This window comes from Saccopteryx leptura, chromosome 5 (assembly GCF_036850995.1).
Source record: "Saccopteryx leptura isolate mSacLep1 chromosome 5, mSacLep1_pri_phased_curated, whole genome shotgun sequence".
NCBI lineage: Eukaryota > Metazoa > Chordata > Mammalia > Chiroptera > Emballonuridae > Saccopteryx > Saccopteryx leptura.
In genome coordinates, this window is record NC_089507.1 from 183,342,008 (window position 1) to 183,364,739 (window position 22,732).

The window sequence follows — 22,732 nt, forward strand, 5'->3', positions numbered from 1 at the left end:
AGCTACTCAAAAATACCAGGGAATTCACACACACACACACACACACACACACACACACACACACACACACCCTTTCACAAATGAATGACAAGATTTGCATGTAAGTACTCTAGCCCCCTTGATTCCCAGGTGGGCTAATTCAGAAGCATTTCTATACTGTGTCCCAGAGTGTCCCCTTCTCCAACCATGGAAATGAGCCTCAGTGGTCCAATGGTAATGGCTATAACTTAAACTTGCTGCATTCCTTCACTTCCTTGTCTGACTGCCTTGCTCCTTTGAGGGTGTCTCCTGGGACTATCTTCCAAATAAATGAGTCCCACTTGAATTCTCGCTTCAGGTGTGAGACTCAGCCGAAGACAAGAATAACTGTGCTCAGGAGAGGGAAAAGCAGCCAGGAAAACACGTGGATATAAATGGTCAAGATGTTTTTAAGGAAACAAAACGAGCTCTGAATGGCTGAAGAGAGGAGTCGTAGGAGACACGAAGGATAAACTATCTGTTCTGGCTGAGTAATGAAGGATCTTCCATGCTGGGTGTGATGATTAATTTTACATCACAACATGACTGGGTCAGGGTCTGCCCAATAACTTTGCCAAACCTTCTTTTGAGTGTGCCTGTCAGAGACTTTCTGGTTGAAATGAACATTTAATCAGCAGACTGAGTAGAGCAGACCACTATCCCTGATGTGGGTGGACCTCATCCAATCAGTTAACTCTATTTCTTCCTCTAGGAAGAGGACACTCTTCCTGCCAGCCTGCCTTTGTGCTGGGGCATCAGATTCTTCCTGCCTTTGATTCAAACTGAGACATCAGCTCCTCCTGGCTCTCCAGCCTGCAGGCATTTGAACTGAAATTCTGTCATTGTATCTCCCGGTCCTCAGGCTTTCAGACGCCTACTAGAACTACACCGGCACATCTCCTGGGTCTCTACATTGCCTACAGCAGATTTTGGGACTTGTTAGCCTTCATAATTGTATAAACCAATTCTTTATAATGAATCTCTTTCCATAGCTGTATATTTTTCTATGTATCTATGTACATATATGTTATTGGTTCTGTTTCTCTATAGAATCCTGATTCATACTCCAGGTTGAAACATTTACACTATACCCTGAAAATTAAACAACTTTAAACAAAAGAATGACACACCATCTTTTGAGCAATAACATTTTTTTTTTCATGAGAGAACTTTACTAAAATTCTACAAACCCATACTTTAATATTTTGGTATTATTGGTATAAAAATCAAGCACAGAAAATTTTGGGTTTGCAAAGCACCTAATGTGCTATTACTGGTTAATAAAATCCACTTTTGTTCAACATTATTTTATACAATGTGTTCACTTCAGCTACATTTATGCCACACATTTCTAGCTAGAATTTTTTTCCCTAACAAACCCAAGAACCAAAGAGACAATCTATCAAAGAAGATGCTAGTTTATGGAGATAGAAAATGATGCCAATCAAAATTCGGAGCCATTAGGAGACTGACGGAGCCAGTGCCCTTTTCAATGTATCTTCAAGCATCATACTTCTTTGTTAGAGGACAAAAATGAAATAAAAGATCCTTACCCAAAGTGATACAGATACCATTTCAGAATAGAGAGCAATCCGTCAGATGAAATTGTTCTGTGTGTTCAGAAATCCAATTCCAGAAATCCCTTCTCTTCCTAGACAGGGGTCTCTGAAGGGGCCTCTCAGATGCTAATTTCATAATAGATGCTCTTTTTATTCACAACATCACTCTCTGCCAGTTTACCCTGCTGAGTTCTGCACAAAAGGTATAAATATAACTAAAGTTCTTAATTTGATAAAAAAAAAAATCAGTGTGAACACCAACCAGTCTCCCATACCATGGGTCTTGCTGTGATTTGAGATTTGTTTTCCTCCTTTACCTAGAGCAAGCCTGAGAATTGCTGGTCTAAAGATGTACTGATATTTGTGTGCTAGGAGAGAATCTTCTAGAAACAGCAGATGTCCTGCTTTTTGGATATCTGAGCTAAGCTAACTTGTGATGTCTAACCAACATGAATGCTGGTGAGGGGGTGCTGACATCACACAATTCCTGGGACTGAAGAGTAGTTATTCTCTTCATAGGATAGAATATGCTTCTTCTGTGCTTGAAATCTCCCAGCTACCATGTGGCTGGGTGGCACGGTTATCATGGGCCATGCCCAGGACCCTTAGATTGGCTAAGGGCAGTAGTGGGATTCAGCCAGTTCGTACTGGTTCAGCATAACTGATAACCTAATTTTTTGTTGAGTTCGGTTAACTGGTTGTTAAAATGACACTTGTAATCAGGATTCTCTCTAAGGTGGCCGCCTGGGCAGCCACCCAATGTGGAAATCACAAATTTACATTCCTTACTCTTTTTTAACATTCATCTGCACAACAGTGTATTCTAAGCCCCCGTAGTAATGTTCATTTCGTCCATAGGTGAAAAAAATTGCAAGTGAGGATGCCAATCAAGAAGCAATATAGAAATATCTTAAATAACAGTTTCATTGTTTTTTTCAGGTATTATTTAATATTTTTTTTGTTAATATTTTATAATTCCTTCTTATAAAATCTAGTTTTGTGTGCCTTTTTTTACCATTCTTATTTAAGTATCAAATGCATGAAATAATAAACTACCTATCATTATATCTTTTTTTTAATACTTAAAACGGTCATTAAGGCAGAAACTGGTTGTTAAATCATTTGAATCCCACCACTGGCTAAGGGACATGTATGAGAGTATTTTCAAAGGAACCTGTAGGTTGTAGGAAAAAGGAGCATGTTATGAAGGAGAGAAAGTTACCCACATGAGCTATTAGGGCAGCCTCTCTACTTTCAAGAAAATAAAAGGACTGGCACCCAAAATAGATCAGACAATTTCCTTGTCAAATCTCGGGGAGATCCGTGCTGAGGGCAGGCCCACCAACCAAAACAATTATAGTGATCTTGTGGCTTTTATTCCGTGTGCAGCCAAATCGCTGAAGGTTTAGCTTCATACTGCAGGCTTCTTTTGTAGCCCTTATTATGTTTTAAAAAATAATTCATTACCAAAGGCTTCTAGGAGCAATTTGAATTTACAGAGAAAGGAAATATTCGCAAAAATAAAGTGCTCCAAGTATTTTAGGATTTCCATGAAATAGGGAAGGTATTGGTATTCTCATGGTTTCTTAGGAAACTTGACAAAGCAGAAATTCCAAGCAAAGAATGACTGATAATGGAGCAGTCCTCACGGAGCTGGGCTCCTGTCATTAGGATGAAAACCTGGACCCACTGAATCTAACATTTGCTAAATACACTTTCTGAAAGGTAGTTGATAGGGTTAAGATATATTAAAACAAACAAACAAACAAAGCCACATGCCCCAAACTCTTGCTCCAATGGTCTTTGGCCAAGAGGAACACTCAAATCTCATAAATTTATAAATCAGTCAATCAATGAAAGGAACTACTTAGAAAACTGCATGGTTCGGCTGCTTTTGGCTTGGACAATGGGCACATTACAATACCAACTATTGAGATATGGGATTTGAGAGGAGGAGGAGGATGGGTTGGGGGAGATTTTGAGCTTGGTTTTAGATGTGTTGAGTTGGAGATGCCTGAGGGACCCCCAGCTGAAGATAACTTGTGTTAGGGGAGTATATCAGAGAGGAATGGCAGGAAGAGATACGGAAGAGTGATCAACAAGATAAAGGCTGCCCAGTCAAGTAAGTCAGAGGCTGCGAAGGGCAATGTGGAGTCATTTGATCAGATATGCACTGGTTTCAATAACCAAGCTCCACCCATCACAGAGGAATCAATGAGGACAGGGTGGTAGCAAGGTAGAGCGAATCACATGATTGCTGTGGATTATGAGTAAATAGCAACTAAAGGAGATAATTCTTCAAAGGCTTGTGGCCAAGAGTAGAAGAGTTGAGCCCAGACATAAAGTGCAATATCAGTAGGAGGATTTTCATTTACCCTTTTATATTTATACTCTTTTTTTTTTTTAAGTGAGAGGTGGGGAGGCAAAGACAGATTCCTGCATGTACCCTGACTGGAATCCACTTGGCAAACCCCCTTCCAAGCAATGCTCTGCCCATCTGAGCCACTGCTCTGTTGCTCAGCAATCAAGCTATTTTAGCACCTGAGGTGAGGCTTTGGTGTCATCTTCAGCACCCAGGACCAACTTGCTCGAACCAATCAAGACATGGCTACAGGAGGGGGAGAGAGAGAGAGAGAAAGAGGCAGGGTGGAGAAACAGATGGTCACTTCTCCTGTGTGCCCTGACTGGGAATTGAACCTGGGACTTACACATGCCAGGGCCATCCTTACTCTTACTTCTAAGTCTTATTAGGAATTATGCAACTCACATAGTATTCCTCAAAATTTATTATTTTCCCCAGTAGTTGCCTCAAGGTTTTCAACTACAGAACTGAAACCAGTCTATTCAGAATGCTTGAGGGGTTTTCTTAAAGCGCCCAGCAGGGGTCTCTGTTCAGATGCCCAGGGCATCCTCCCGTCCCCAATCAGCATTTTGTCTTGTCTTTGTTCCCACTTCCTGACTAGATGGAACTGCTTGGTCAATGCCCCAGCCCCAGGCCTTTATCTGTTCTGCTTTTTATCAGAATTTGCTGCACACAGTGCACATTCCCACTTTGGAGGGGACAGATCACTTTCTGTCTATACCTGCTGCTTGTTCCTGCATCCAGGTTGCTTGGTTACAGCAACACTTCACTGGATTTTCATTGAAGGCAAAATTTGTTAGTAGGTTTTGAGGCGCAGCAGGCAGAAATGGTTCACACCCATTTCTTAAGAGGGCAGTCAGCTCATTCATGTCACAGTGCAGAGAGCACGTCTTGTATAATTCCACACATCAATGGAATGCACGCATTAGAAGTATACAGATGTGCACAAATATGCTAAGTCCCTGTGAATATTCAGAGTTAAACAAAATTCTGAATTCATTCTTTGTAGTTTTCTATACACTGAAAGTCTCATTGGAAAAAAATGTACAATTCAGACTGGGTAAGCAGTTTATCTTGCATTTCTTATACTTATTTAAGAGCAGTGGCTAATTAGTTTTATTGGTGCTGTTGTAACAAATTTCTACATCTTTAGTGGCTCAACATAACACACATTTTTTATCTGACAGGTCTGAGGGTCAGAAATCTAACATGGTCTAACTGGGTTAAAATCCAAATGCTGGCAAAGGTATGTTCCTTTCTGGAGGGTCTGGGAGAGAATTTGTTTTCTTGCCTTGCTAGTTTCTAGGGACCACCCACATGCCTTAGCCTGTGACCCTATTTTCCATCTTCAAAGCCAGCATGCTGCATCTCTGAATATTCTTCCATAGTTTGTCTCCTCTGACTCTTTTCTGCTCCCTCTTCCAATTTTTAGACTCTGTGATTACATTGGGCCCACCCAGATAATTCAGGATAACATCTGTCTTAAGGTCAACTAATCAGCAACATTAATTTCATCTGCAGTCTTATTTTCCCTTTGCAATGTAACCTAACATATTCACAAACTAAAGCATCTTGGTGGGGAGGGCATTTTTCTTCTCAACACACCTGGTAATCAGGAAGCAAATCGCTTTGCATAAAAAGTGTCTGAGAAGTAGAACTAACAACGATTCCATTTAGAAATAAAGTGATTTCTTATGGGATCAAGTACAGAGGCTGAAAATCAAGGTCCTTTCTGAGTTTTTTGTTTGTAACTTCATCCTCTTAAGAAAAGCGTTTCTTCTTTCTCCCTTTCCTCCCTCCCTCCCTCCCTCCCTCCCTCCCTCCCTTCCTTCCTTCCTTCCTTTCCTCCCTCCCTCCCTCCCTCCCTCCCTCCCTCCCTTCCTTCCTTCCTTCCTTTCCTCCCTCCCTCCCTCCCTCCCTCCTTCTCTCCCTCCCTCCCTATTTTTTACATTTTCTTTCATCTTTTTTGTCTTTATTTCTACCTTTCCTCATTGCTTTTGTTATGAGACAAATGACAAATGAGGAAACTATTTGCAACATGTATTTGAAAGAATTAATAACTTTAATCTACAAAGAGCTCTTACAAATCAATAAGAAAATGATGAAATAGTCAATAAAAATGTGCAAAGGATATATAAACAATTTCACATGAAACACTTGGAGATAGTCAATAAATAACTGAAAAAAGAAGATAAGCCAATATTCATAGTAAAATACACTTTGTTACTCATTAATTGCCCTATAGCATATATAAAAGTGATAACATAGGATGTGCCACATTATGAAGAATGAGGTTTCAAAAGTAAACTCTCATATACTGCTCACGGGACAGTAAGCTCGGAGCAGTTGTGTCTTTCTGAACCCATATGTTGAAATCTTAACCCACAATTAGAGGTGGAATCCTTGAGAGATAACTAGGTCATGAAGGTGAAGCTGTCATGAATGGGATCAGTTCCCTTAAAGAAGGGACCCCAGAAAGATTCCACCACGTGGAGCTAGCTGCAAGGAGAAAGTGACTGTCACCAGAGTTCAGTCCTGCTGGCAGCCTGATCTCAGACTTCCGGTCTCTCGATTCACTTCTCTTAATGCAAATGTTGGTGTTCATATTTTTGACTCTTAACGGTGATGACTGAGGTTATTCAGTACTTGAGATTCACCCATGGTGCTACAAAAACAATAGTCGATTTGAAAATTACCATCAAAAGCATCTTGAAAATGCAAAACTATCTTGCATTTTGAAAAGACAATTCCACTTTTAGAAAAGTATTCTAAAAAATGTGTGCCATAGAAATGAACGTGTGTTAGTGTTCATCTATTTATTTACTTATGTGTTATTTATAAACAAAGAGAATTATTTGCAATAATAGTTCCACAATTCAACAACAGTGTGGTTGTGGGTAAGTATTGGGTCCATTAAAATTATGTTCTGCAAGACTTTAAAATGATAGGAAAAAATGTTCATAATTTGTGTTGCCATACAGCAAGTTATAAGACTGTATTCCTAGTTATTTGCATTTTCCATTTTAAAACACCTGGAGGATAAACAACAAAATCTAATTTATCTCTGGGCCGTAGGACAAGAGATGGTTTGTATTTTCTTCTTTTTGATTATCTATTGCTTTTTTTAAAACTACAAATTTGTACTACTTTGGTAATAAAAGTTATACATTTATATGTTTTTTAAAGATGGTCCTTAAATTGAAATACCTCTTTTAAAAATTGTAACAGGAAATAAACATAAATGTTTTAAAATGTATGATGCTTTGCCTGACCAGATGGTGGCGCAGTGGATAGAGCATCGGACTGGGATGCCGAGGATCCAGGCTCGAGACCCCGAGGTCACCAGCTTGAGCGCAGGCTCATCTGGTTTGAGCAAAAGCTCACCAGCTTGGACCCAAGGTCGTTGGCTCAAGCAAAGGGTTACTCGGTCTGCTGAAGACCCGTGGTCAAGGCACATATGAGAAAGCAATCAATAAACAACTAAGGTGTCGCAATGTGCAACAAAAAACTAGTGATTGATGCTTCTCATCTCTCTCCCTTTCTGTCTGTCTGTCCCTGTCTATCCCTCTCTGACTCTCTCTCTGTCTCTGTAAAAAATAAAATAAAATGTATGATGCTTCATTTACAAACCTCTGTGAGGTTTGTCTTCTTATACATTGTTTTCCATGCTGTTTGAAATTGGCCCATTTCAATGTTTGCACCAGACAAAACTGAAGCCTAGAAAGGTTAAGTAACAGGTTCAAAGTCCCAGAGTTCTAAGGTGGTTGTAAGAGGAATAGGAACTATTTCATGTGCTGACAAATCCAGTGGTTTCCTCTCTACCACAGATGCCTTTGACTGTGTATTGAGTTCTTCATGAGTCATTTGTTACCTGTTTCAGATCTAACCACCCTTGTCACCAATACTGCCTTCAAGCTTTGTCTTCTTATCACTCTGCTGATAAGGCAAGAAGAGAAAAGACAACCTTAGCGGATGGCTGCACCTTGTGCTTCAAACTGGTGACTGCAGAGCAGGTAAGAAGATGAAAAAAAACAGGACACATGTGGATATGCCAGACAGTGGGAGGCACATTAGCTTTCTAAAAGCTCTGGCACTGTTACTGCAAGTATAATGTGTACACACACCAGACACTGCAGGATGCCTCTGTTCACGTTTATGCCAATAAAAGCGGGCGATGAACGTATACCATAGGGTTATTGTTAGAAGACTGGCCTCTAAGTCAGGACTGGTTTAATTCTTTTAAATTGAAGAATTGATTCTTAATTCTCCTCAAATATAGGCTCTATCAATGTCATCATCTCACTCAAGGACCTAACAGCACTAATATTCCTCAGTCAGGGATTCGCAAATTGGATATAAACATCCCGTTTATTTAAAGAATTCCCCCCTTGGAACTGCCCTTCTTCCTCTGTGCCCAGTTCCACAACACCTGGCGTTACCTCTCTGTACCTGCTTACCCTCTGGAGATTACTGAGAGTTACACTGTCCATGAAGTGTAACTCAACCATCCTGGTCCTCATAAGCACCTGCCTCTGGATCCCTTGGTACTCTGACCACACCAGTACTGTACTTGAGTATTTGTTAATGTGGTCTTCCAACTGTTCTGCATAATACTTGCCTCTCAGGAGTATTATCAGAACTACATCTTAAATGCAGCAGTGATCAAAACCTTGGGCACATAGACAGCATACAATAAATCATTTCTTTATTGGTGGACAAAAGATAATGAATGATGGTGGGTGACGAAAACTTACAAAATTAATAAAGGGATAAAGAAGAGGTAATGTGAATATTTTCTTTTGTTAATTTTTAAAGAGTAGATCCAGGTAAATATTTTTTAAAGATGCTCATTTGTTAGAGGATATAATTTTTTAAAAATTTTGGATAAATATTCTTTCTTTGCTGTGGAGGATAAAAAAATATGGAAAAAAAAGGGTTATATCTTCATCTAGCTATAGTAACAAATACCTACACATTGTAAAATAAATTGACTTTTTACATAAGACTGGTTAAGTAATGTTTCAGCTTAAGCTCATAGTACAATTATTTTGTATTTACTATAATAAATATATAATATATATTAAATAAATATAAATATATATTATAAAATAAATAATTATAAAAATTATATATTATAATTATGTAAGACATATAAATATATTAATATAAACATATGAATATATATAAATATTAAAGTATAATATATAAAATAGATATAATTATACTATATATAATTATAAATAAATTATAACAGAATTAAATAAATATAGATATGTTAACTATTAATTAGTTGATAAAAGTATTTTACCTAAACCAAAAAAATTTCTCTATAGGAAAAAATATTGACAAATTTTATTGCTTTCAGGGTTAAAAAATAAAGAGAATATAGATGTATTTTTAATCAAAGGTGTTTCCATTGCCAATGAATCAGTTAAGATTGGATATTGGTAGTGGGTTGAATATTTCCAAAATAAAAACATATTTGTGAACTTACATGGGTTTTTATCAACCAAAGGTCATTAAACCAACGATCAATGATGAAAGTGAAAACTTTAATCCAAAGAAGTAATAAGCTTCAATTGAACTATGTAGAGAAAATAATTGGTGGATTTGTTCTTCCTAGCTCTGTATATTAGGCTTAACCTCCATATTCATTTATTAGGTATATAAAATATACATAAAACTAATCATGTTTTCTGAGAATATACACTAGAGAGTGATGGTTCTAGTAGACCCAGTAGACAAGAGCTTCTTAACCTCTGCACTGTTAACATCTGTAGCTGGATAATTCTTTTTTGGGGTGGCTGTCCTGTGAATTGTAGGATGTTTAGTATCTTTCGTGGCTTCCACCTGCTAGGTGTCACTAGCCCCTCCCTTCATTAGTGTGGAAACCATAAATGCCTCAAATCCCCTGAAAAGAAAAATCACTCCGACTTGAGAACAACTTCAGTAAACAAATGCAGGTTTTCCTTAAAATAAGGGAAGGAGGAAGTTTGACAATGATATCTCTTCAATTTCCAGCATCAGGATTCTTAAGTTTATATCCTTAAGTTTTCTATTAAGATTTAGACTTTAATTTTTTAATTGTTTTCTGCCCTGGCTAGTTGGCTCCATGGTAGCACATCTTCCCTGCCTGTGGAAGTCCTGGGGTCAATTCCCAGTTAGGGCACACAGGAGAAGCTACCATCTACCACCCTTCCTCCCTACTTCCCCTCTTGCAGTCATGGCTCAATGGTTCAAGCAAGTTGGCTTCTGGTGCCAAGGATGGCTCTGTGGACTCCACCTCAGGTGCTAAATATCACTGATTGCCAAATGGAATAATGGCCAAATTGAATAGAGCATCCCCCTTAGGGGGCTTGCTGGGTGGATGCTGGTCAGGGTGCATGCGGGAGTCTGCCTTTCTGCCTCCCCTCCTCTCAATAATAAAAATAAATAAATAAAAATGAAAATTGTTTTCCATATTCCAGATCAATGGAAATTACACACAATAGATCCTACACACTAAAAAATATAAGCTTTTTATGTTAAGAACAAAGAGATTTCTGAATTGGATCATACAAATATTACTTTCTGTCAGCCATGTAATGGTACATTGTAACTATAAATTATTTGCAACCAAAGTGTATGATAGTTTCATAAAGTTGGCACACTAGACCTCCAATTCATACATCTGGAAGGGAGAAGTCAAATGTGCTTCACAAGATATGAAACTGTTGAAGAAAACTGTTGCTGGTTTCTTTCCTTTGAGGTTCCTACTGCATTTCCATCATGGGCCCTGTTAGGGGCTGACTTGTGCCTTTATATATCTATATATGTTGAAGTCCTCTAGAGACTTCAATATATTTAGAGATAGGGTCTTTAAATAGGTAATTAAGTTCAAATGAGGTCATTAGAGTGGGCTCTAATCCGATACAATTGGTTTCCTTATAAGAAGAGGTGATCAGGACACAGACACACACAGAGGGAAGACTTCATGAGGACACAGAAAAAACCTGGCCAGCTACAAGCCAAGGAGAGAGACTTCAGAAGACACTAAACCTGCTGAGACCTAGATCTTGGATTTGTAGCTTACAGGACGGTGAGAAAACACACCAGTTGTCTGAGCCACCCAATCTGTGGTACTTGGTTAGAGCAACCCCAGCCAATTAGGACAGCTCTTTTCCATCTTCCCTCGGGGCCACACCATAAGGTCCTGTCACTTCCTGGTGACCACTTTTCTGCTCACATACAGGGAACAGCACCACACTGAACGGATGATTTGGATGGAATTTAATTTTGAGATCTATACTAAAGAACCAATTTGACTCATAGTGGAAAAAGATTTCACGAGGACACTTACAGGCATAAGAAGAAAGAGAAGCATGGCGGTGTTGAAAAGTAATGAGCAATAGATAAAATTAGGACCGAGACTTTCTCAGTGCTTCAAATGTATCCCCAAAGTTGAAACCATGCTTCCCTGAAGATGCTCTGAAGATATTAACCTACTATCACTTGTTCAAAGACGGACATTATTGTCAATTTTAGAATAGAACTGCACTGCTTTCTAGTTGTATACCTCATTATTCTCAAGTATGCATCATTTTCTATACCTAAAAATTACAAATGATAGCTATTATTCCTATCACTAATATTAAGGAGTAGTTATGCATGTGTTATAGCCTCAATATGATCTTTTCTAGCCTAACTTGTTTTGTTTCTGACTCCTAAATGTGAAATTTAAAGACATGTGATTACCCCGAAACAGAGATTTGGCTTAATATAAAAACAGCATTTCCCCCTTAAACTATTATCATTATTGCATTGAAAAGGATTAAAAAGACTAGTTATAGTTAGAGATACTCTGAATAAGTCAGTCTAGGAAAAATATATGGCAAGTCAGAAAAATTATATTCTAATCAAAGATGGTATGACTATAAATTAACCATAAATTCAAATTATGGACAGATAATGTATATCTTCTATATTAGTAGTCACATATTCCATTAGAGGTTACCCATATTTCATATTGCTTAATTAGAATTTGCAAAACTTTTGCTTAAGCAGTGCAGAAATATTCAATGATTTTGGATGATTTTGACATTTAGTTTAGAGATGCACTTGCTATTATAAATATGCACGGGAAATAATTTCATGAATGTGCCATGATTCAAAGCGTTGATGCGAAACTGAAGATGATTTTATTAGTATTTCACTGGCTCAAGTATTAAAATGCATTTTAGGTTTATTTAGAATAGCATTTTTTCAAATAATCATTTATTTGCATAGTTATTAATATGCTCTAAACCAATAAAATGGTCTCATTTTTAAAAATTGTAGTATGATATTTGGCTGTGCATCATTGGAAATACCTGCTAATGGATAGATTCATTTTAATATCAATGGATTGTACTTCTGGAATTATTTATTATCTTATGTCAGAGTAAAATCACATTTTCATCTTAGAAGACAAAAATAAAAATGTTATTTCAAAATATCTCAAGGAACCCAAAATTTATAAAATCTTATAAAATATGCTGATATTGACAAGACATGAGACTACTTACAACACACACCATGATAAGTCACATTTTTTACCTAAAGAAACTCTTTTAAGACTATTTAAAAATGCAGAGGTGCAGGCAAGGTCAGCTGACTGTGGTTACATAGGAAATAAAGAGAAAGGATAAAACAAGGAGACTGAAACAGAAAAAGTAAGCCATTTGGTTATGGGGAAAATAATTTATTAAATTCAACTCATATCCACAGCTCTCAATTAAATAGTTATTAAGTGTTTTACTGTCTGTAAAATACCTAGTTGCTTAAAATATAAAGAAAGGTGAAAAAAAGAGAATTAGGAGAAGGAAAAGGGGAAACAATATTCTTTGTAACATGGGAGTCTCTTTGGAATTGCAATACATTCTGCTTAGGGTAACATTGTTGGTAATGTCCCAAATTCAATACTCTTAGCAGGTTTTACCTCTCAATTAGAGAGGACTTCCACCTACCCAGAAGGACTCAGTGCACTTTGAATGCTGTTAGCGCAGAGCCAACAGCTCCAGTGGTTGTCACTTCTGTTCTTGACAGCTGCCCACTGACCCTCTGATCTGAGGCATGGTGTCGCTCGCTACGAGGCTCTGGGACACTGCTTAGGAGGTGAATGGGTACCAGCTGCCTCCACTCGCTCCTTCCTACCTGTTCCCACTGACATGAAAAGCCACTTTACACAGACATGACAACCTTAAGAGAAAGCCTTCTGAAAGGCAGTCTCCATCAGTGCTCAGGGTAGCTTGAGATTTCCTGGAAGCCATTCTTCCTGTGATCAAGGACAGCACTTTGGGCATTACGACCCTTATGGCTATGTAAAAATAACAAATCATTAAGCAAGCCGCAGCGCCCATGAACTAGAAGAGGGATAGTGGGAAGAAATATTCAAATTAACCAGATCTAACTAACAGCACATACAAGGAATGTACAGCCATTCCTCAAGGTTCTTTAAAAATAACCCTGAAGTTACACCTACATTCTCAAAAATAAGTGTGAAATAAGATGAAGACTCCTTCCTCAGACTGTCTTAGAAAGTGCTGCTCTCTTCATTGCAATTTGAGCCCAAAAAATTGGGGAGGAAAGGGATGTACTGCAGAAAGTTTAAATTCTGACTACAAACAGAAATGGGCTTCTCACAGTTTCCATCAAAGGTGTTAATATGGTGGATGTAGCCACAGGCCCGGACAACTTATAAGTGTGAAGAAGAAATCACAGATTATGCAATTTAGAGCCAGAGGAAGAGTCATTAGAAGTCATTTGGTCAAGTCTCTGACATCCAATGTGTGGAACTGCGACTCAAGAGATAAATCGATGTTCCCAAGAAAACACAATGTCCTTATGAGACCAAGGGCTTAGATTTCCTATCATCATCTTGAGTTACTCCAAATCATGGTACAAGTTGTCCGAGTGACTGGCACAGGGAAATACACTTGTTACAGTCTTTCAGATGCGAAATGGAAAAGAAATATAAGCGATGCCTCCGCCTCTTCAACCCCCAATTCCAAAGGAAACAAATTGCTTTACTCACCTACAGGGAAAAACTCGCTCATTTTCTTTTTGTAGATTTTGAAGTCGACTTCTAAGAAGACACAGAAGATGATCCGATCCACCTAGAGGCAAACAATAACATTCAAAGTGAAAGGAAATATGGCATTGCTTCCCAGAACATGGTTTGGGAACAAAAATGAAATAAGAAGCCTCCTACAGATTTTTTGTGCTGTACTGCTAATTACATGACAGTATTGAGTGAAGCTCAAGTGTGTGTGTGTGTGTGCGTGTGTACTCTGTATGTAAATAAACCCATAGGCTGTTTGGTGAAAGGATGTTATATAAATCAAATAAGAAATAATAAATGACAATAAACCACTTTGCAGCACACTATAAATAAGATCTGAGATTCCAACAGAATGCCTATACTTTACATCTTATAAAACAGCCACATGAGAGGTGTAGCCAATTGACAATAAAGTATGTCAGTAAGCAAAGCTCTCTGTTCTACTCTTGTTAAACAAATATATTTATCAAACCTGATAGTCTTTAAATACATCCCTGAAAGCTTCTTGCAGTTTAATTTGCATGAAGTCACTTGCTCTTAGCTTAACTTATTCAGAAATGAAGTACAATTAATATGAAACCACTATAATTTTAACCTGGTAACAATTATGGGTTAAGTAAATGCCACCTCAAAAATAAAATGTGCGTGCAGTTCCCTTTTCTGCTTTGAGAGAGTTTGTGCACAGGAGTTTCTTTGAGATGTTCGGAGAGTAATAGGGCAAGCAAAGAACAGAGATGGAGTTCAGGTAATAGCTCACGTATATCTGATATTAAATCTGTGACTCAATTTGGTGCCTTGAAGTAAATACACCATTAGATCCTTTATTGTAACAACATACAGTAAGTTAAAAATTACTCAATCTATCGAAGTACAACTGATAATTGAACAGAACAGTAAGTGAGGCATTTCTCCTGACAGTAAAGAATGGAAGTGGGATGTGCACGAGGCAGGATATGAAAGAACCAAATGAATAACATCCCCCATCCTCCCAGCTCTCCCAGCCTGTGGGGTACAGACTCATGTGAGCCAAGTCCAAAGTTCCCAGTAAAGGGAACTACAGGGGCAGGGTGGGGAGGGAGGGAGGGAGGGACAAGAGGAATCACCAAGGTTCTCTGATGGAAACTCAGACATGTGGCTCCCCAATCCCTGCACAAGTCTACACTGCCTCCTGGGCACTCACGGGACTTCTATGGGGTTATCACCAAAGACCATGCAGCCACAGTAACTGCCCACAAAGGATGGGTAGAAGAGAAAGCAGCTGGCCTTCCAAAATGGAAGAACTGCTGTGCAAGGATCCAGATTTCCTTTTCTCTGTGCTCACTTGAGTATCTGGTGTCCAGTCCTGTCTGCATATCACTAAAATTTTCTTCAAATGCAGAAACTGTCACCAGCAACTTATTCTCTAGATGAACTATAAATTTAGTCACATAAATGATTAACTGTCTGTGCAATACTGAGTGCCAATCTCCACTCTCCTCATGCCTTGTGGCTAAAGATAAAAATCACAATGTTGAGCAATAGAAATGAGTTCTAAAGGGTCATATATTCTATAGTATAATTTATATATAAGGTTGTTGTTTTTTAAAGTGAGAGGAGGGAAGATAGTGAGACAGAATCCCGTGTGCACCCCGATTGGGATCTACCCTGCAACACTCGTCTGGGGCTGATGCTCAAATCAACTGAGCTATCCTCAGCACCTGAGGCTGATGCTCAGACCAACTGAAACAATGGCTGTAGGAGGGGAAAAGGGGAGAGAAGAGGGAGCGGGAGGGAGGAGAGAAGCAGATGATCACTTCTCTTCTCTACCCTGAGTGGGAATTGAACCTGGGATGTCCACATGTTGGGTGGATGCTCTACCCATTGAGCAATCCGGTCAGGGCCTATATATAATATAAGTTTTAAAGCACAAAAACACAGCAGGAAAAAGGACTCATTTATAAGTATGAATGTACAGAAACATACACAGAAATGTCACACACAATCTTCAGGATGATGATGATTTTGGGGGAAGGAGAGAAGGAAAGAGATGGACAAGTAAGTCTTCAACTGGATAGTTAATATCAATATTTATTTAGAAGGGAAAGAGATTTCAGAAAAATATTGCAAATGGGTAATAGCTGTTAACTGTGGTGGTATACACTGTATTTTTCACTCCATAAGATGCACCTGACCATAAGATACACCTAGAGTTTTAGGGAGGAAAATAAGAAAAACAATATTCTGAACCAAACGGTGTGTTAAAATATTTAATAAAATACCATATTTTTCACTCCCTAAGATGCATGGGCATTTCCCCCTCCACTTTTGGGGGAAAAAAGTATGTCTTATGAAGCAAAAAATATGGTACATGGTTATATTTTCATAATTTTTTGTCTCTCTGAACTACTCTACACTGAGAAGTTCTAATGGTCAAATAAGCCTGTCAGACACACTCTGCTCTCCAGTGGCACTGAGCTACTGAAGGGTTCCTGTCAGACACACTGCTCTCCAGCGGCACTGAGCTGCTGAAGGTTTCCAGACTCCGTAGTTATTCCCTCTCTGTACTCGTGGTGGCGGACTTTTTCTCCACGCTCCAAATGGTCAGGTTATTTCTAAAACTACCTAAATGAGATCAAAATCAAAACAAGAAAATCTAACTCAAAGCGGACCTAAGAAGACCAAGTTTCATACTCATTTCCCCCTATTTTTATCATCGGTTGGTATAAATTATGGAATTTTTTAAACACTCAGGTAGGTAGCTTGTATGTTTGTGTATGTGTTGTGAGTGTGTTTGTGCAGAGAAGAGTTTGTGCTAATACTGCTATTGAGCCTACTTTTAAACACCACACCAACTAGATACAGATTTCTTAAATATTGCGAAGAATTATAAAACATTTTCAGCATCTCAGGCTTTGTTACCATGGAAATAGCATGGGTCCAAAATTCAGCAGGCTGATTTATTTTCCCAGTGAGAAGGTGGACGATCAGGAAAAAGGACTTTTATTTTAAACTAACTGAGTGGTGTTAGTTTCAGTGTTGTCTTCAGGCACGACACTAAAAATATCTAGAAGCAAGATGAACCTGAGAATTAACTTCATTTGCCACGTACTTGTTACATATGCACATGTGTACATATTTATACATGTGTGAATAAGTATATTTTCTGTGGTCAAGACCTGCTTTGGTTACAAGCTCTGTGTTCATGACCTCATGTGGGTGTTGATCAAGGCTTGCGGTAGATGGCATTTTCCAAGATGCCCAGTCCCTGAGGCACCTCTGAAATGTCGGTAGGACTCCTCCCATTGACGGTGGCATCTTCATTTCCTCCTCTTGAATCTGGGAGTGTCTGCAGCTCTAGCAGAAATGATAATGAGTCCGTGACATAAAAGGTGATATGGTTTCCGCCTGGTCCTCTTTGAAGGCTCACTCTTACACCCACTCATCACACCAGAAGGAAGAGATACCACCTGAAGGACCTACGTGCAGAAGTCTAACCGCAGTCCTAGCTGAGAGTCAGCACCCTCCAGATGACCCCAGCTCCGGGCTCTTGAGCTACCCCATGTGATGTCACATGGAGCAGAGCTAAGCTCTGCCTGCTGAACTCTGCCCACGTGGCAGATTCATGAGCAAAACCTACAGACACGTTTCCGAAAATCTGATACTCTCTCAATTCTTCCTGTTGCCGTCTGGGGGATTCTTCCTGTTTTAGCTCTGTGACCCTGGACCCTGCTGGAAAGCTCAGACTGAATGGACCAAGTAGAAGCCACAATAGGGTGACAAAAACTATGTAGAAAGTCTAATTGCTACATGACCCAGAGACCAAAGTCTGACTTGTGCAAAGGCCTGGGTGGTCTCTTCTAGCCCCAGATAAATTTCAGCAGAATGTATAAGCCTGCCTAATGATTGAGGTTCAGGAGCATGGTTTTAATTTTTATTTTCTGTTAGGCACAAGAACAGTTTTATAAAACAGTTGTTCTTGAGAGACTATGTTTATTCATTTATTCACTAGATATTAACTGAGCACCTTTGATTTGTTGGATCTAGCTCATGCAGCCTTCTCTCATAAGAAAACTTGAATCCAGCATGGAGCGAAGGCCAAACGATTAGTGAAGAAACTCCAGGCTTCCATCCTCACATCCAGTGTTCTGCCTGTGACATCACCCAGGTCTATACCTGTTGCTAGCTCTATGACATTGGACAAGCCCTCGCTTCTCTCAGCCCCAGTTTTCATGTCTTTATAAAGAGAGGCTTGAATTGTGTCCTCTTTTTATTTTCTTTTGAAAAATCTCAGTTATCGTCTATCTCTGTGGTAGCACTGGACTCCATCAACTTAGATCAGTTGCAATTACATTTCTCTGAATGGCTGTGGCTAAGAGTTGGTCACAGAGGACTTCCCATGAGATGCGGAGGGCAGAAGTGCAGCTGCAGCCGTTGCACTAGGCAGGTGGCTGGAGGGCACCAGGCCCTGGGCATTTGTGTACTTGTTGCTCCTCCCCTGACCTCCTGCCTCTGCAGTTCCTGCTGGTTCTCCTGCCAAGGCTGTCGGAGTCCCGGACTGGGCACCTATGCAGCGCTGCTGCTGGGCGCCAGCTCCTGTGGGGCATTGAGTTTGGGAGCTCCACGCACTGAGAGGCAGAGGTCTGCGGCAGCCTGTCCCTGTGGGGTCCAGTTCGCCCTCATGGTTTTTTCTTTGTCTTTGTTCTTTTCAACTCTGCATCCAGCTTTCCCCTTGACCATCTCCTGACTCCAGAGGCGGCCTTGGTTCCCTGTCCTGCCGACATACTTCAGGCCTGATCCCAGGCAGAGCCATGGCCTCCTGGAGACTTTCTCTCCAGCTCCCTCTCATGGCTCCTGGTGAGGAGCTTTGCTCTGCTTAGCCAACCCTCCCCTCTGCACGGTCACTCTCCCAGGTCCTCCCACAATTGTATAAAATCTAGTCCCTGTAACAAACCCCTTATTCCACATCACCCACAAGCTCCGCTTCCCTTATTAAACCTTGACTGACAAAATCTGTAATACCACCTCATTGAAGATTGTGAGAGGAACACAGTGCAGGGCAAGAAATAATAACTGTGTTCCTTTCTGGAGGCATGTAACCTGTCAAGGCTGCTCAAATTCCAATTATTTCCTTCAAGATGAACTTTTGTTGGTCCTGGTCCATCTCCTTGGTGAACTTCCTACCGTGTGCATCCGTTCTTTTAAGAGTACTTACAATGACTCACACTCATTTTTCATGGACAGGTTGTCAGTGAACTCAGATGGGTCCTCAGGCTAAAACATAGTTGCAAATAATACAAAAGGCAACATCCATGTTTTTTTTATTTATTTACTTTTTTAGATTTTATTTATTCATTTTTATTAGAGAGAGGGGGGAGAGAGAGAGGGAGAGATAGAGAGAGAACAGGGGGAGGAGCAGGAAGCATCAACTCCCATATGTGCCTTGACCAGGCAAGCCCAGGGTTTTGAACCGGCGACCTCAGCATTCCAGGTCGACGCTTTATCCACTGCGCCACCACAGGTCAGGCCAACATCCATGTTTTTAAGAATTAACTGAACTATAGTCCTTATTATATCTTAAATTAGAACCTTAATCGAGCAGTGTTCATTTTCACATTCAGTGCATGGCGTAAGTCCTGACAGATAATATATGCTCGGTAATATATTTGCAGAGTATACGTTCAGGCAAATGCACTTGACTAAAAGTATACAGTGGATATTTTTCAAGGGTGTTTAGTTCCAGAACCAAAAATTAACTTCTTTAGAAAGTAGAGTTTCCTTTATGTTTTCCAGAAGACCCGAGAACAGAATTATAGAGGAGCCTGGGTGCTTTTGCAAAGTCAAAAAGAGCAATACAAAGGACATGAGTCACTTATTGCTACCACCTGTCATCTTAGCCAATGATACTATGCAGAGCACAATGGTTTTTAACCTTAGTACTGATGTTTTCATATAGGTACTTATTATTTTCACAACAGAAATGATGATAGCGCCTGTAAAATAAAGTATATTAAAAGTTCGAAAGCTTTTGCAAAATGAAAGGACAATATTAACTATTGGCACAGATGTAAACTAATAAAACTTTCACATTCTGCTTTTGGGAGTAAAAATTGATGAAACCACTTTAGAAGATTATATGGTGGGATCTACGAAATGAGCTGAATTTGCCTAAGGCTAAAGCTATAGGCAATTTCACTCCTAAGCTTCCTACCAGCCGAATGTTGCCAGGAAGATACCCACCACGATATTCATAGCAGCGTTCCTGCAATACCTTCAAATTGGAAGAGACTTACATGCCTAAAACGGTAGCATAGGGAAATAAACTGTGACCTATTCATACAAGAGTCAGAAAAAGAAAAAATAAAAGAGTACACCCTGAATGATTCCAATTCTATAAAGTTCAGAAACATTAGAGAAATAAGCAAAATCGCCCAAGGTGTTAGGTGTTAGAAGTCAGAATAGCAGTTACTTTGAGGTGACAGTATGCCCGGGAGGCTGGTTTTTTGATCTGGGTGCTGGTTCCACACTGTGTTCAGTCTTTAAAATGTAGCAAGCGGTGTGCTTGGGATCTGTGTTCTTTTCTGTATGTCATACTTCAGTGAGATATTTTTTTAACGTTCAAAGTCCTGCTACAGTTGTCTTGGTCAACAACAAAAATCTATTTTCATTGACTTAGAGGTCAAACAGTCCTTTCACAGATAACCTTCTAAAGGCCATCTCTACCTATAATTCCACTGATGCCAATTGTACCTTCCCATCAAGGCAGAAAGGAGTCAAGATGTATTTCTTTCACCAATATATCCATTCATCCACAGTTGGGGTTTTATGCCCCATAAGCATGATGACATAAGTACTATTAATCTTGTTTAGAATCATAGCCGCCGTCTCTGAGGAAACTCACACAGTGAAGCAAATTTGGAATACCTGCAGCCAACCTCCTTTGGTCATGGCTACCAGTCCTAGGGCAGTTGACACAGCAAAGATTATCCTGTGTTCAGCGATACTGGGGGGAATGAATGAATATTGATGAGTGTAATTTGCTTCTCCAATGACAAATGAAAAACATTAAAAACTCTGGTGTGCATGCCAATAATGTTTGGACTAAGGACTGGCAGAGATCACCCCTGTGTAAGTACCGCCTGATGGGCAGTAGGGGTGAAGTCTTAGCCTTCCCAAAAGTTAAACCAACAGCCTCACCAGCGCAGGCTTGGATATTGGGTATTTGATAAAACAGGGGCTGCTGCTAATGAGTGGATGAAAGTTCCAGGTTTAATTATCAAAGTTGTATATATAAGGACAGGTTTTGAGCGGGGTGGAAGAACAGAACCATTGGAGCTTGCTTGGTGAGAAGAGTAAATCAAGGTTAAACAGAAGAACAAGGACATAAGGTCACCAGTGACTAATTGAAGAACAAAAACAAGAAGCTGGGCTGCCTGGGTCTTCGCCCATCCTCTCCCATCAAGGGCAGTGAAGAAGAGCATCCTGCCCTCCTCCTGGTGTATCAGTTCTCTGTTGCTGTGTACCAAATCACCACAAACATAGTGACTTAAAACAACCCCTGTTTATTAGCTTGTGGTTTTGTAGATTAAAGGTCGGGCATGGTATAACTGGGTTCTCTGTTCAGGGCATCATAAGGGTGAAATCAAGGTTTCAGCTGGACTGAATTCTTGTCAAAGGAGAGAAATCAACAGCTAAGCTTATTTTTCTTGTTGGCAGAATGTAGTTTTTGAGGTTGTAGGAGTGAGGTATTCATTTCCTTGCTGGTTGTCACCTCAGAGTCACTCTCAGTTCTTAGAGGTCACCTGCATTACTTGCCAGATGTCCACTCCACCTTCAAGCCAGCAAAGGCATTTTTAATCCTTCACAATTTTGAATCTCTGGCTTCCTCCATATCTGACCTCTACATGCAGATTTAAAGGACTCCTATGATTAAGTCAGGCCCACCTGTATAGTGTCTCTATCATAAAATCAACTGATTTTGGACTTTAATTACATTTGCAAAATCTCTTCACAGCAGTCCCTAGGTTCAAATTACTCAGCAAATGTGTGTATATACCAGATGTTGGGACTCTTGGGAGAATCTGAGAATCCTACCTGCCACAGTTGGCCATAAAGACCACATGAGATACTTTATGTAAAGTCCTCAGCAAAGGGTTTGACATATAGCAAATGCTACATTAACACTGGTTATTTATTTGTAAAGTTATTATTCATAAGGTAGCTGAAATATAGAGCTCGCATATAGATATAATCATTGTTCACTTGTTCAGCTGGGGAGTTCTTTTTTTCCTACTCTGATATTTTAAACAGGTCAAAAAGAAGTACAGACCAGAGAATGTTGGTAGCACTTTTTTGAAATGATATGCTAAAGGCTCATTTTATTCCAATTTCAACACTGCTGAGGAATTCTTCCTTAAAAGAAACATTTACAAAAATGGCCCATGTCATATATAAGCAGCTTCTTTTTTTGTTTTGTTTTTGGTTTTGTGTTGTGTTGTTTTATTTATTTTGGTCTCACCAAATGAGCCAATGACAGAGAGAGAAGAAAAAGAATGAACTAACAGTTGGGCTGCAGCAATGGACAGGATTTCACAGAACCCTATCAGAGTCTCTGTTCTGATATTTTAATTTCCTTGTCAAATATCACCAATAATCATTCTTCTGGTTCTTAAAGGTATTATGTATGTTCAGATGTGTGCACTCCACCACAGAGGCTAGTATTTAAATCTCCAGGTTACA

The 22,732-nt window shown here is 39.5% G+C and overlaps 1 protein-coding gene across 4 annotated transcripts in view; it reads right to left on the reverse strand.

Annotated features, from left to right (window-relative positions):
• MACROD2 (mono-ADP ribosylhydrolase 2) overlaps window positions 1-22,732 on the reverse strand; it is a 2,059,933-nt gene that overhangs the window by 158,465 nt on the left and 1,878,736 nt on the right. For all 4 annotated transcript variants that reach the window (XM_066387117.1, XM_066387118.1, XM_066387116.1 and 1 more), the window contains exon 9: window positions 13,991-14,072. In XM_066387117.1, coding sequence (XP_066243214.1) covers window positions 13,991-14,072 — 82 coding nt within the window. The remainder of the gene's footprint in view (window positions 1-13,990; window positions 14,073-22,732) is intronic.